Consider the following 11861-nt stretch of genomic DNA (forward strand, 5'->3'; position numbering starts at 1 on the left):
ATTCTACTCTCTGCCCTTCCTCCATTCTACTCTATACCTCTTCCTCCATTCTACTCTCTGCATCTTCCTCCATTCTACTCTCTGCCTCTTCCTCCATTCTACTCTCTGCCTCTTCATCCATTCTATTCTCTGACTCTTCATCCATTCTACTCTGCCTCTTCCTCCATTCTACTCTCTGCCTCTTCCTCCATTCTACTCTGCCTCTTCCTCCATTCTACTCTCTGCCTCTTCCTCCATTATACTCTCTGCCTCTTCCTCCATTCTACTCTGCCTCTTCCTCCATTCTACTCTGCCTCTTCCTCTATTCTACTCTGCCTCTTCCTCCATTCTACTCTGCCTCTTCCTCCATTCTACTCTGCCTCTTCCTCCATTCTACTCTGCCTCTTTCCCCATTCTACTCTGCCTCTTCCTCCATTCTACTCTGTCTCTTCCTCCATTCTACTCTCTGCCTCTTCCTCCATTCTACTCTGTCTCTTCCTCCATTCTACCCTGCCTCTTCCTCCATTATACTCTCTGCCTCTTCCTCCATTCTACTCTGCCTCTTCCTCCATTCTACTCTGCCTCTTCCTCCATTCTACTCTGCCTCTTCCTCCATTCTACTTCTCCTTCCTCGTTCACACTCTTTCTGTCTTTTCTTCTTGCTGTAGGGGAGAGAGGAAGAGGAAGACGAGCCCAAGCAGCGACCTTATTTTGAAACTTCACTTTTTCAGGGCGTTTCTAAGATGTTCCCGAATGAGCTATCGTACAGGAACTTTAGGGTCTGTCTCTATGGCCCGAGACAGTTTCAATGCACCTACTCTTGTGATTCTGGGACTTTTCTAAATGTCGTCATTTTCGGGTTGATCAAAATGAATTGAAGTCATTGCAAATGTACAAGGCTGTTTATCGGCCTGAGAACCTTCTAGAGCCACATAGCTCACTGTGCACTATCAACCTAAGCTCTAGAACATGTATATAAAGTTTCAGAGCTATAGGTCTGACGAACAGGTTGATAGTTTGAACGCAGGTAACTATTGCAGGCTCTGTGTATCTGTAAGCCTCACACTGTGTCACTCCGCATTGACTGTGTGTGTGTGTGTGTGTGTGTGTGTGTGTGTGTGTGTGTGTGTGTGTGTGTGTGTGTGTGTGTGTGTGTGTGTGTGTGTGTGTGTGTGTGTGTGTGTGTGTGTGTGTGTGTGTGTGTGTGTGTGTGTGTGTGTGTGTGTGTGTGTTTGTGTGTGAGTTCAGAAAATCACAGAAATCACATAGAGCTCCAAAACCCGCCTTAACGGATTCGTCTGAACATGCTGCAGCTTGATCTATAACTTTGTTGAAACACCATCGGCGTTCCTTATGTAGGAAATGTAAGAGTCTGCTGTTTACGATAATGCAGAGGATTTTCCCAAGGTTGCTGTTGACGCATATCCCACGGTAGTTATTGGAGTCAAATTTGTCTTCACTTTTGTGGATTGGAGTGATCATTCCTTGGTTCCAAATATTGGGAAATTTTCCAGAACAGAGGATGATGTTAGAGTTTAAGTATAGCCAATTGGAATTTGTGGTTTGTATATTTTATCATTTCATTTAGGATACAGTCAACCCCACAGGCCTTTTTGGGTTGTTAGGGATTGTATTTTGTCTTGTAGTTCATTCAGTGTAATCGGAGAATCCAGTGGGTTTTGGTAGTCTTTAATAGCTGAATGTAAGATTTGTATTTGAGTCAAAAGTTTGGACACAACTACTCATTCAAAGGTTTTTGTTTCTTTTTTCAATTTTTCTACATTGTAGAATAATAGTGAAGACATCAAAATTATGAATAAACACATGAATCATGTAGTAACCCAAAAATTGTTAAACAAATCAAAATATATTTTATTTTTGAGATTCTTCAAAGTAGCCACTCTTTCCAATGATGACAGCTTAAATATTTTTTAAGCCTTGAGAAAATTGAGACATGGATTGTGTATATTGGCCATTCAGAGGGTGAATGTGCAAGACAAAAGATTGTGAACGTGGTATGGTAGTAGGTGCCAGGCACACCCGTTTGCGTCAAGAACTGCAATGCTGCTGGGTTTTTCACGCTCAATAGTTACCCGTGTGTATCAAGACTGATCCACCACCCAAAGGACATCCAGCCAACTTGACACAACTGTGGGAAGCATTGGAGTCAACATGGACCAGCATCCCTGTGGAATGCTTTCGACACCTTGTAGAGTCCATGCCCCCAACGAATTGAGGCTGTTTTGAGGGTGAATGCAGTGCTTTTAATGCTTTTGTGTGTGGGGTGCTGTCCTCAGATAATCGCTTTTGCCGTAAAGAATTTCGCGCTCTGCAATTTCACCGGAAGTTGTCGAGATCCTCAAAAAGTTTAAAGACTTATTAGACTGAATAATGAATGATACTTTTCAGTCATTATAGTAATTAGTTCAATCTCCCAGGCTCTATGCAATGTGACCGCTGTCCTCTGGAGTTCTGGTCCAACAGCCATCGGACCGCCTGCGTCCCTCGTCAGCTCGAGTTCCTCTCTTTCAACGACGTCATGGGCGTCACCCTGACCACTGTTGCCGTGTGCGGCACTGTGTCAACAGTGGCTGTGTTTATGTTCTTTGTGTACCACCGCCACACCCCTCTGGTAAGAGCTTTATTAAAGTGTTGAATGGGATCAAATTGAGAATTCTTCTATGGTACCATGTATGTGTAACCCTTCCAGGTGCGGGCCAACAACTCGGAGCTGAGCTTCCTGCTTCTCCTGTCACTCAAGCTCTGCTTCCTGTGTTCGTTGGTGTTCATTGGGCGTCCCTCTGTGTGGGCGTGTCGGCCTCCCTCTGTCTCCTCTTAGCCTTCCTGGCCAGGAAACTCCCAGACAACTTCAACGAGGCCAAGCTCATCACCTTCAGCATGCTGATCTTCTGTGCTGTGTGGATCTCCTTCATCCCTGCCTACGTCAGCTCTCCTGGGAAGTACACAGTAGCTGTGGAGATATTCGCCGTCTTAGCTTCCAGCTTTGGGTTACTGCTCTGCATCTTCGCGCCAAAGTGTTACATCATCCTCCTGAGACCAGAGAGAAACCAAGAAACACCAATTGGACCACCAAGAAACACATGATGTCCAATTAGAAACCACCAAGAAACACATGATGTCCAATTAGAAACCACCAAGAAACACATGATGTCCAATTAGAAACCACAAAGAAACACATGATGTCCAATTAGAAACACCAAGAAACACATTACGTCCAATTAGAAACCACCAAGAAACACATGATGTCCAAATATAGTCTTCATTGTGTTTAGTTAATCACACCATCTCACTATTGTTTTGTATGTTAAATACTTAACAAAGAATGACATGATACATTGTTTAATATTTACAAGCAAGTTATTTATTTAACAGACAATACCTAATGAACAGGACATTCCTACCCTGCTGGAATTGTATGTTTCTAATGATTCAATAGTGAGTCAACAGTGAGTCTACATTGAATCAACAGTGAGTCACCACTTAGTAAATCTTCCTCTGAATCACAACATGACTCTTCTTTACCATCATCAATAGACTTTAATGACATCCATTTCTCCCCTGAAATTCAGTTCTGAAAACCAATCATTTTAATTAGATATGGTTAATTAAAAATGTTGTTCATTCCTTTCATATTTTCTGAGGTGTGTAATTCTCTTTTCCCATATGACACAGTTTCCTGATATTTTGATAAACTATCGTTGTAAATTTCAACGGTTCAATAAAAACACATTCAAGCAACTCCTTTCAAGTCAGAATTTTTTATTAAATTAAAATGTGCATTAATGAATAATTAATTAATTGGTGAATGAGTGTGGCAGCAGAATCCTTTAGAAGGAACAGGGAAGTTATGATGTTCCACACCATGTGATGATACAATCGAAAGCTTTTCGATGCAGAAACCCACTCATTGGGGATAACCTATCCCTTAGAAGATTAAAGCCACGCACACAGACACATGAAATCAATCTAAAGCCTACTTAACACCCCAAGGAAAGAAATCATTAATTATGTGATTAATATTTAGTCACAGAACATCATAATTATAATCAATTACACATTACCAGGGTACTAACAGAACGATAAAATCTCTTTGATTTGATTTGATTTAATGCCATCAAACTACAAACAGAAATGGAAACTAAAAGGAGCTACTTCAAACTATTTGAGACCATCATACTCTGTTACTATACATGTCTCCTTTCCTTTCTTTGCATGAAAGAGTGTGAAGGAAATCCCTAGCAGGCATAGTACCTCCACCTAGTGTTCACATATCAGATCAGCACAGAGTACGTGAAGAAGACAAGGAGAGGGATCCAATGTAAACTGTTGTTATGGTATTGAGCCTATGGGAGAATCTCAATTTAATTTCCGTGATTCCTCGTGTCCTCTTTCCTCGGTCTCCTTTTCAAAACCCAATGAATGAGAAGGTTAGATATCTCGCCCCTCCTGACCTTCTAATCTAATGGGTTTTGAGAAGAAAACGAGGAGAGAGGACGTGATGAATCAATGAAATTGAATGAAGATTCTCCCTATGTCTTGGTTGTGGCCCGGCCCATCAGAGCCTTCTTGGTGTTCCTCTCTGGCCTCAGCAGGATGATGTAACACTTTGGGCCGAACAGCGCCACCAGGAGGCCAAAGCTGGAAGCTAAGATGGCGAATATCTCCACAGCGTCTGCGTACATCCCAGGAGAGCTGACGTAGGCAGGGACGAAGGAGATCCACACAGCACAGAAGATCAGCATGCTGAAGGTGATGAACTTGGCCTCGTTGAAGTTGTCTGGAAGATTCCTAGCCAGGAAAGCCAAGAGGAAGCTAAGGAACGCCAGGAGGCCGATGTAGCCTAACAACGCTCCGAACCCTGCTACCGACCCCACCACACACTCATATACAATCTTATCATTATGGTAGCGCGTGTTTTTGTGTGGAGTTGGAGAGGCTGAAACCAGCCAGGCTGTGCAGATAGCAGCCTGGAATGAGGTGAGAACCAGGACTGTTCCTCTCTGCTGCCCAGCACCAAACCACTTCAGGCTAGCATTGCCCCCGGGCTTAGAGGTCCTAAACACAGCCAGCACCACCATTGTCTTCACCAGTATACAGGAGACACAGAGAACAAAGCTGATACCAAATGCTGCATGCCTCAGCTGACAGGTCCACAGCCGGGGCCGGCCAATGAACAGCAGCGAGCACAGGAAGCAGAGTTTGAGTGACAGCAGAAGCAGGAAGCTCAGCTCAGAGTTGTTGGCCTTGACAACAGGCGTGTTCCGGTAGCGGGTGAAGATTCCGAGGACCACTGCACAGATGAGGGCTCCTAGCAACGAGGCTGTCATCAAGGAGATGCCCAGTGATTCCTGGTAGGAGAGGAACTCAACCCCCTTAGGGATGCAGAGGTCACGTTCCGGGTTGGACCAGAAGTCCTCTGGACATCTCGAGCACTTGGCCGAGTCTGACAGGAAGACAGACAAAGCAAATGTGGAAAACCGTTTCATCAGCCCCAAACCACCCTCAAATTCATTAAATGATATTCAGTTCACTGACCTGTGGTGTTGCTGATCTCTCCCTCAGCACAGGAGATGCAGTCGAAGCAGCAGACAGGCTCCCCCTTCTTCCTGGCTAAACGGGTGCCTGGGGGACAGCTCTCACTGCACACTGACCGTGGGGGCTATAAGGACGAAGGTGAGGGGGAATTTTACTTTTATTTAACTAGGCAAGCCAGTTAAAGAACACATTCTAATTTACAATGACTTCCTAGGAGTGAGAATACCAGACATTTATACTCCCATATTTATACTCCCATATTTAATGCTTCTTTGCCCTCCACTGGTATACGTTTACACTGTTTCTGTTGCAGTAGTGAAATTTGCTATATAAATGTATAACTTTTTAAATAACCTTTCTTGACTCAAAGTTCCAGAAAATTCTGTCCTCGTCCAGTGTCAGCTCTTGTCCTGCGGGGGCTGATTCGTCGATCACACCCACAGTCTCCACCTGCACGCTCCCGTCCTGGAGCCACGCCCAGTTCAAGATGTCATAGATGGCCAGGGCGTCCCCGTTATCATCGAAAGAAACACGATCGCCAAACCCTGTGGTGAAGTTAACCCTCTCCAGGTAATGGACCAGCTGGTCAGAGGAGGGGGATGGAGGGATGGAGGGAACAGAGGGAAGAGAGGAAAGAGGAGGAGATTATGTAGACAAAAGACAGTATGTAGTCAGGAGACCTTGACTAAGAAAACAGGAAACAGAAGTAAACAGTTGGCAAAGTGTACGTCTGCATCTGTTTGTGTGTGTGTGTGTGTGTGTCCCACCTGCCAGGGCTCCAGTCTCTGTAGGCTGGCACAGCAGTGCCCACTGAAAGGTCCTCTCCCTGGCACACACTGCAGTAGGTCATGCAGGGCATGGGCCAGGGCGTACACTGCCTTATACACGTTATACTCCGGCCTGAGCTCAGACACGTCCCCATAGTTAGTCTCCACATCCCTCAGGTCCTCCTGACCTGTACATACATCACCCCCAGCCTCCACCCAACCTGCTGGGGGCTCCAACCTGCACCCAAACACAGCCTCCCAGAACTGTCTCACCTTACCAGAGCAGAGAAGGAAATGTTATAGAGGAAACTCGTTTTTTTCTTCAGTATTGTAGTATTTATAGGCAAAGTAGCCTTTTTAAATGTTTTAAACATAATGTATAAAGTAATTATAAGGTTGGAGTTAAAAGACAACAAACTACTTCACCATATTGTTTCCTGGGTTATTGGCAGGTTGGTCGTCGGGGCGGATGCTAAGCAGGTAGTCCCTGAGTCCGGGTATCTCTCCACGACGGATGGCGATACCCAGGGTACCCCCCAGGTAGGGCATGAGACGGGGGGTGTGAAACACAGAGGAGGTGGTCCAGGCTTCACTGGCGATCCACTGGAGACCCTTCACATTCTGCACCACCACCTTGTAAAACGGGTTTTATATTTTATAATCTTGGTATCAAGAACACCACAATGGTAATATGCTGTAATACTTTTATACACTGCTGTTTGTGTTTGAGGGGTAACATCCTACAGCTATTTTGGCTGTATTTAGGGCTGTAGAATGTATTTGCTGATACTTTATTCAGGATAAAATGTACTTACTATGACTGTGATATGTGGTTCCCCCCCCTAGATAACTTAGGATGGATGCAACTGTCCAGGGTCACCCATACGTAAAATATAATCACACATCACTGACTGTAAGTCGCTTTGGATAAAAGAATCTGCTAAATGGTATTACTAATATTATTATTATTAAGTGTAAATCTCTCTGGATTAAAGCCTCTGATACTAAAATGTGAATGTATTGTAAGTGTTATTTTAGATCAACTGGGAATTTTAATGCATCTCTGAACCTCGTCCACCAGAGGGAGCAGGTAGGCCTCATTGGAGAACACCACCACCACACGAGCAGAGGAGCTCTTGATCTCTCCCACGATCCTCTGCAGCTCTGTGGGGCGGTTGTCTTTGGGCAGGACCTGGGAATAGGCCACACAGCCCCCTGACTCGGCCAGGCTTGACTGGAAGGACCTGGCAGCTTGAACTCCGTAGTCATCATCACTGAACACCAGGCCCACCCAGGTCCAACCCAACCGACGTAGGATCTGAATCATGGCTCGCACCTGAGATCACATCAACAGAGATCAGACATTACTGATGTTATGGAGAGTATAAAGAGATCAGCATAAATTACATACATTATTTTTGTCACCTTTTATTTAACCTTATCTAAGCTTTTTTTTAAATTATTTACCCTTATCATTAACAGTAAATGCCGTTACACAGTATAAAGTGTATAGTGAGTACACATGGGAGCTGACGGTTCATTGTCTAATCATGTCATTGTAGCCTTCTTAGAGACAGACCTGGAAGGAATCACTGGGGATGGTTCTGAAGAAGGATGGGTACTTGCTCCGGTCGCTCAGACAGGAACACGTGGCGTAGTGACTCACCTGAGGGAGTGAAATATACAATGATACATTTTTATTCTTCAATGAATTAATGAAATAGAAAGGTTTCATGCCTGGACACATTTAAGACCTAAACATGCTGTTTCTCACTCAAAGTGGGGATTTGGAATACAAGAAGGACATTTACAATAGTGTTTTCATCTTTCTATTCTTTCTGATTTACCATGGGAACCCGGAACAGCCCTAGGACACTGGAGATGGCGATGGAGTTTGTGGACGCTGGGTCTCCCACAATCCCTAGCACCGGGGGTGACCCAGAACAAGTCTCATCCAATAAGAACTCTTTCTCTGTCCCACTGGCCAATGACATGGCAGCACGGAGCGATACTCCCAGCTTCTGGCAGTCGTCATAAAGCTGGTATCCGAGCGTGATGTTTGGCAGAAGGTCAGGGTCTCTGTTGATCTCATCTACAGCAAACGCCATAGTCTGGGCCTGCTGGAAACCAGAACTGGTAAAACTGAAAAGGAACATTCAATCAATTTGTAAATGTTTTAAATCGCTCTAGAGGTGTTGAACCCTGTGCACCTCTTAAGGGGTGTGTGTGAGAGAGTGTTGTCTTAAGGGGTTGAGAGGAGAAAACAAATTACTTTTGTCAAGGATAGATAATAAAATAGCTAAATTTTTAAGGTAAATTTGCTTAGAAAACAGGAATAATGATTGAAAACAATAGAATACACAAAATTAATTCACAGATATTTTGAGATCGCAATGTACTATTCACCAATGTACATTTCAAATGTACTATTCACCAATGTAACAAGAACCCAGTAGGTCTCCGGGACCAGGGCTAGTTAACACTGATCATAGTGGGGCTTCTTATAGTAGGGATGTCTATCTGTCCTTTTTAGGAGAGGTGCAGACACACATCCAGTCCAGTCCAGTCCAGTAGATGAATACTCACCCCTCACAGTAGAGCTGCTGGGGTTCTGATGTGAAAGATAGCTCAGGGAACACAGTGAAGTAGTGGACCTCAAACAGACCTCCCAGAATCACATCACCCTTCTGGTACATCCCATTCAGACTGAACTGCTCCCGCAGACGACAGGACGAGGAGGAGGATGAGGCAGAGGAGTAGTTCAATAGAAGGCTCAGAGATGAGGACTTCAGTATCATGATTATAGATAGGTAAAGGTTCATATATTTCCTGACCCTCATAGCTGTACTCTGTCTCTCCCCTCTCTCTCTTGCTTACTCTCTATCCCTCTCTTTTATAGTCTCAGTGGAGGTTGACACTATAAGGCGGGGAGAGGGGTTGCAGGAGGAGGGAGTTGGGGGGGAGGAGGCGGGGGTCTGCAGGGGGGAGGGATTGCAGGGGGAGGGGTGGCAGGGGGAGGCGTGTTAGGGGGCGGGGGGGGTCAGAGTTGCAGGTAGGAGATGAGACGTGGGAGTGTCAGAGAAAGACGATATGTGAACTGTTGCCACACGAAAAGGGAAACCAGTGAAGAATAAATATCATTCTAAATAAATATTCATGTTTATTTATTTTCCCTTTTGTACTTTAACTATTAGCACATCGTTACAACACCGTATATAGACATAATATGACATTTGAAATGTCTCTGTTCCTTTGAAACTTTTGTGAGTTTGTCAGATTTTTTATTTCACTTTTGTTTATTTCACTTGCTTTGGCAATGTGATCATATGATTCCCATGCCAATAAAACACTTTGAATTTAATTGAAAGAACTATTACACACCTCCAAGTTATTCCACCATGTGTCCTGTAGGTGAGCTGTTCTTCTCCCTCTCCCGCTTCCTCTCCCGCTTCCTCTCCCTCTATCTCACTCTCTCCCTCTCCATCTCTCTCTCTCTCTCTCTCTCTCACTTCCTCTCTCCCCCTCTCCCCCTCTCTCTCCCTCTCTCTCTCTCTCTCTCTCACTTCCTCTCTCCCCCTCTCCCCCCTCTCTCCGTCCTTCACAGATGTACCAGTTTATTGCTTGGTGTCTGTTAAGGGTTCTCTAGCTGCAGGCTAATAATGAGGCTGTGATGAATCGAGAGACACACACAAATAAAAACATCTAATTTGATTGGTTGCGTACACATATTTTGCTAAATGTTATTGTGAGTGTAATGACATGCTTATGTTGCAACAGTGCAGTAATAGATAACAATACACTCAACAACAAGGAATTAAGAAATATACAAATTTTAGAACAAGCAATGTCAAAAATAGTGTACATGAAATGTGTGTTTGGATGAAATGTACAATATATTAATAAAAAAGGTGTGTACAGGCCTCCTGAGTGGTGTAGTGGTCTAACGCACTGGATTGTAGTGCTTGTGGTGGATTGTAGTGATTGTAGTGCACTACAGACCCGGGTTCGATCCCAGGCTGTGTCTCGAATGGCGGTGACTGGGAGTCCCATAGGACAGGGCACAATTGGCCCTGCGTCATCCGTGTTAGGGAACTGTTAGGCCCGGGGGGGTCTTTACTTGGCTCATCGTGCTGTAGCAACTCCTTGTGGTAGGCTGGGTGACTGCAGGCTGACCAGGATATAAGGTGAATGGTGTTTCTTGCTGTACATTGGTGCAGCTGGCTACCGGCTTAAGCAGGCGAGAGCATATGCATATCAAGAATATGCATATCCTTGCTTCAGGTCCTGAGCTACAGGCAGTTAGATTTGGGTATGTCATTTTAGGCGAAAATTGAAAAAATGGGTACGATCCTTAAGAGGTTTAAAATATGCATATTCATATTCTTGTTACCATTTGAAAGGAAACACTTTGAAGTTTGTGGAAATTTGAAATTAATTTAGGAGATCTGGTAAAAGAGATTACAAAGAGAAACATGCATCTTTGAAATGCAAGAGAAAGGCCATACTTTCAAATAGGATTCTAGGTGTCATTTAGATTTTGGCCACCAGATGGCACCAGTGTGTGTACAAAGTTTCAGACTAATCCAGTGAAGAATTTCATTACTGCACAATATGTTGTATCAAGGCTGCCAGGTGTTTGCAAAAATCTGACGAATTGGTCATTTGATACTTGTTCAAGTACCTAACTATAGAGAACATATAAAAATGCTATGGTAATATATATCTTTTAGTTTACACACTCCCATAAATGTCATACATGATGGATCATTAGCTTATACATTAACTTTCACACATCTAGATGGCCGGGCGGGGTGGGTGTGGAGCCAGAGACAGCAGTGGAGTCAAACTGTAGAACCCAGTTCCTACATTTGAACATAAAAATGTATTTTATCAAACAAAACTATGCGACATTGTATCTCTGGGACCCTCAGGATGACAAATCAGAGCAAAGTTACTGAATGTAAGTACATTATTTACCTTCAGAGGTGAATGTATCAAACCAGTTGCTATGATAAAAGTTGTTGTTGTTGTGCACTCTCCTCAAAGATGAGCATGGTATTTTCTCACTGTAAAAGCTACTGTAAATTGGACACTATATTTAGATTAAGAATAATTGAAGCTTTCTGCCCATATCAGATAAGTCTATGTCCCGGAAAGTTGGCTGTTGTTTACAACGTCATACTAGTTACATTAGCAACAACAGTCTAGGTTTAGGGACACTCATCCTGTAGAGCAGGGGTGTCAAACTCAATCCATGGAGGGCCGAGTGTCTGCGGGTTTTTGTTTCTTCCTTTCAATTAAGACCTAGACAACCAGGGGAGGGGAGTTCCTTACTAATTAGTGACCTTAATTCATCAATCAAGTACAAGGGTGGACCGAAAACCCGTAGACACTCGGCCCTCCATGGAATGAGTTTGACGCGTGTGCAGTGTAGAGGTTTAAGAAGAGTGGTTTTGCGGGTCATTTTGTGGAGGTGTGTGCGTGTGTGTTGTGTGTTGTGTGTGTCTGTGTGTGTGTTATGGCCTGCCTCCATAACCCTTTAGTGTGTCAGTGAAAGCT

At 44.0% G+C, this 11861-nt stretch overlaps 1 protein-coding gene across 1 annotated transcript; it reads right to left on the reverse strand.

Moving 5' to 3' along the window:
• Nucleotides 1-3742: 3742 nt before the first annotated feature.
• On the reverse strand, nucleotides 3743-9139 carry LOC139548355 (extracellular calcium-sensing receptor-like). Its single transcript, XM_071357991.1, has 9 exons — nucleotides 8889-9139; nucleotides 8150-8444; nucleotides 7882-7968; nucleotides 7372-7638; nucleotides 6729-6935; nucleotides 6303-6575; nucleotides 5890-6117; nucleotides 5536-5659; nucleotides 3743-5443 (listed from the first exon to the last, which is right to left on the reverse strand). The coding sequence occupies exons 1-9, from the start codon at nucleotides 9122-9124 to the stop codon at nucleotides 4530-4532; spliced, it is 2631 nt and encodes an 876-aa protein (XP_071214092.1). The 5' UTR covers nucleotides 9125-9139; the 3' UTR covers nucleotides 3743-4529.
• Nucleotides 9140-11861: the final 2722 nt, after the last annotated feature.

This window comes from Salvelinus alpinus, chromosome 21, assembly GCF_045679555.1.
Source record: "Salvelinus alpinus chromosome 21, SLU_Salpinus.1, whole genome shotgun sequence".
NCBI classification, from domain to species: Eukaryota; Metazoa; Chordata; class Actinopteri; order Salmoniformes; family Salmonidae; genus Salvelinus; species Salvelinus alpinus.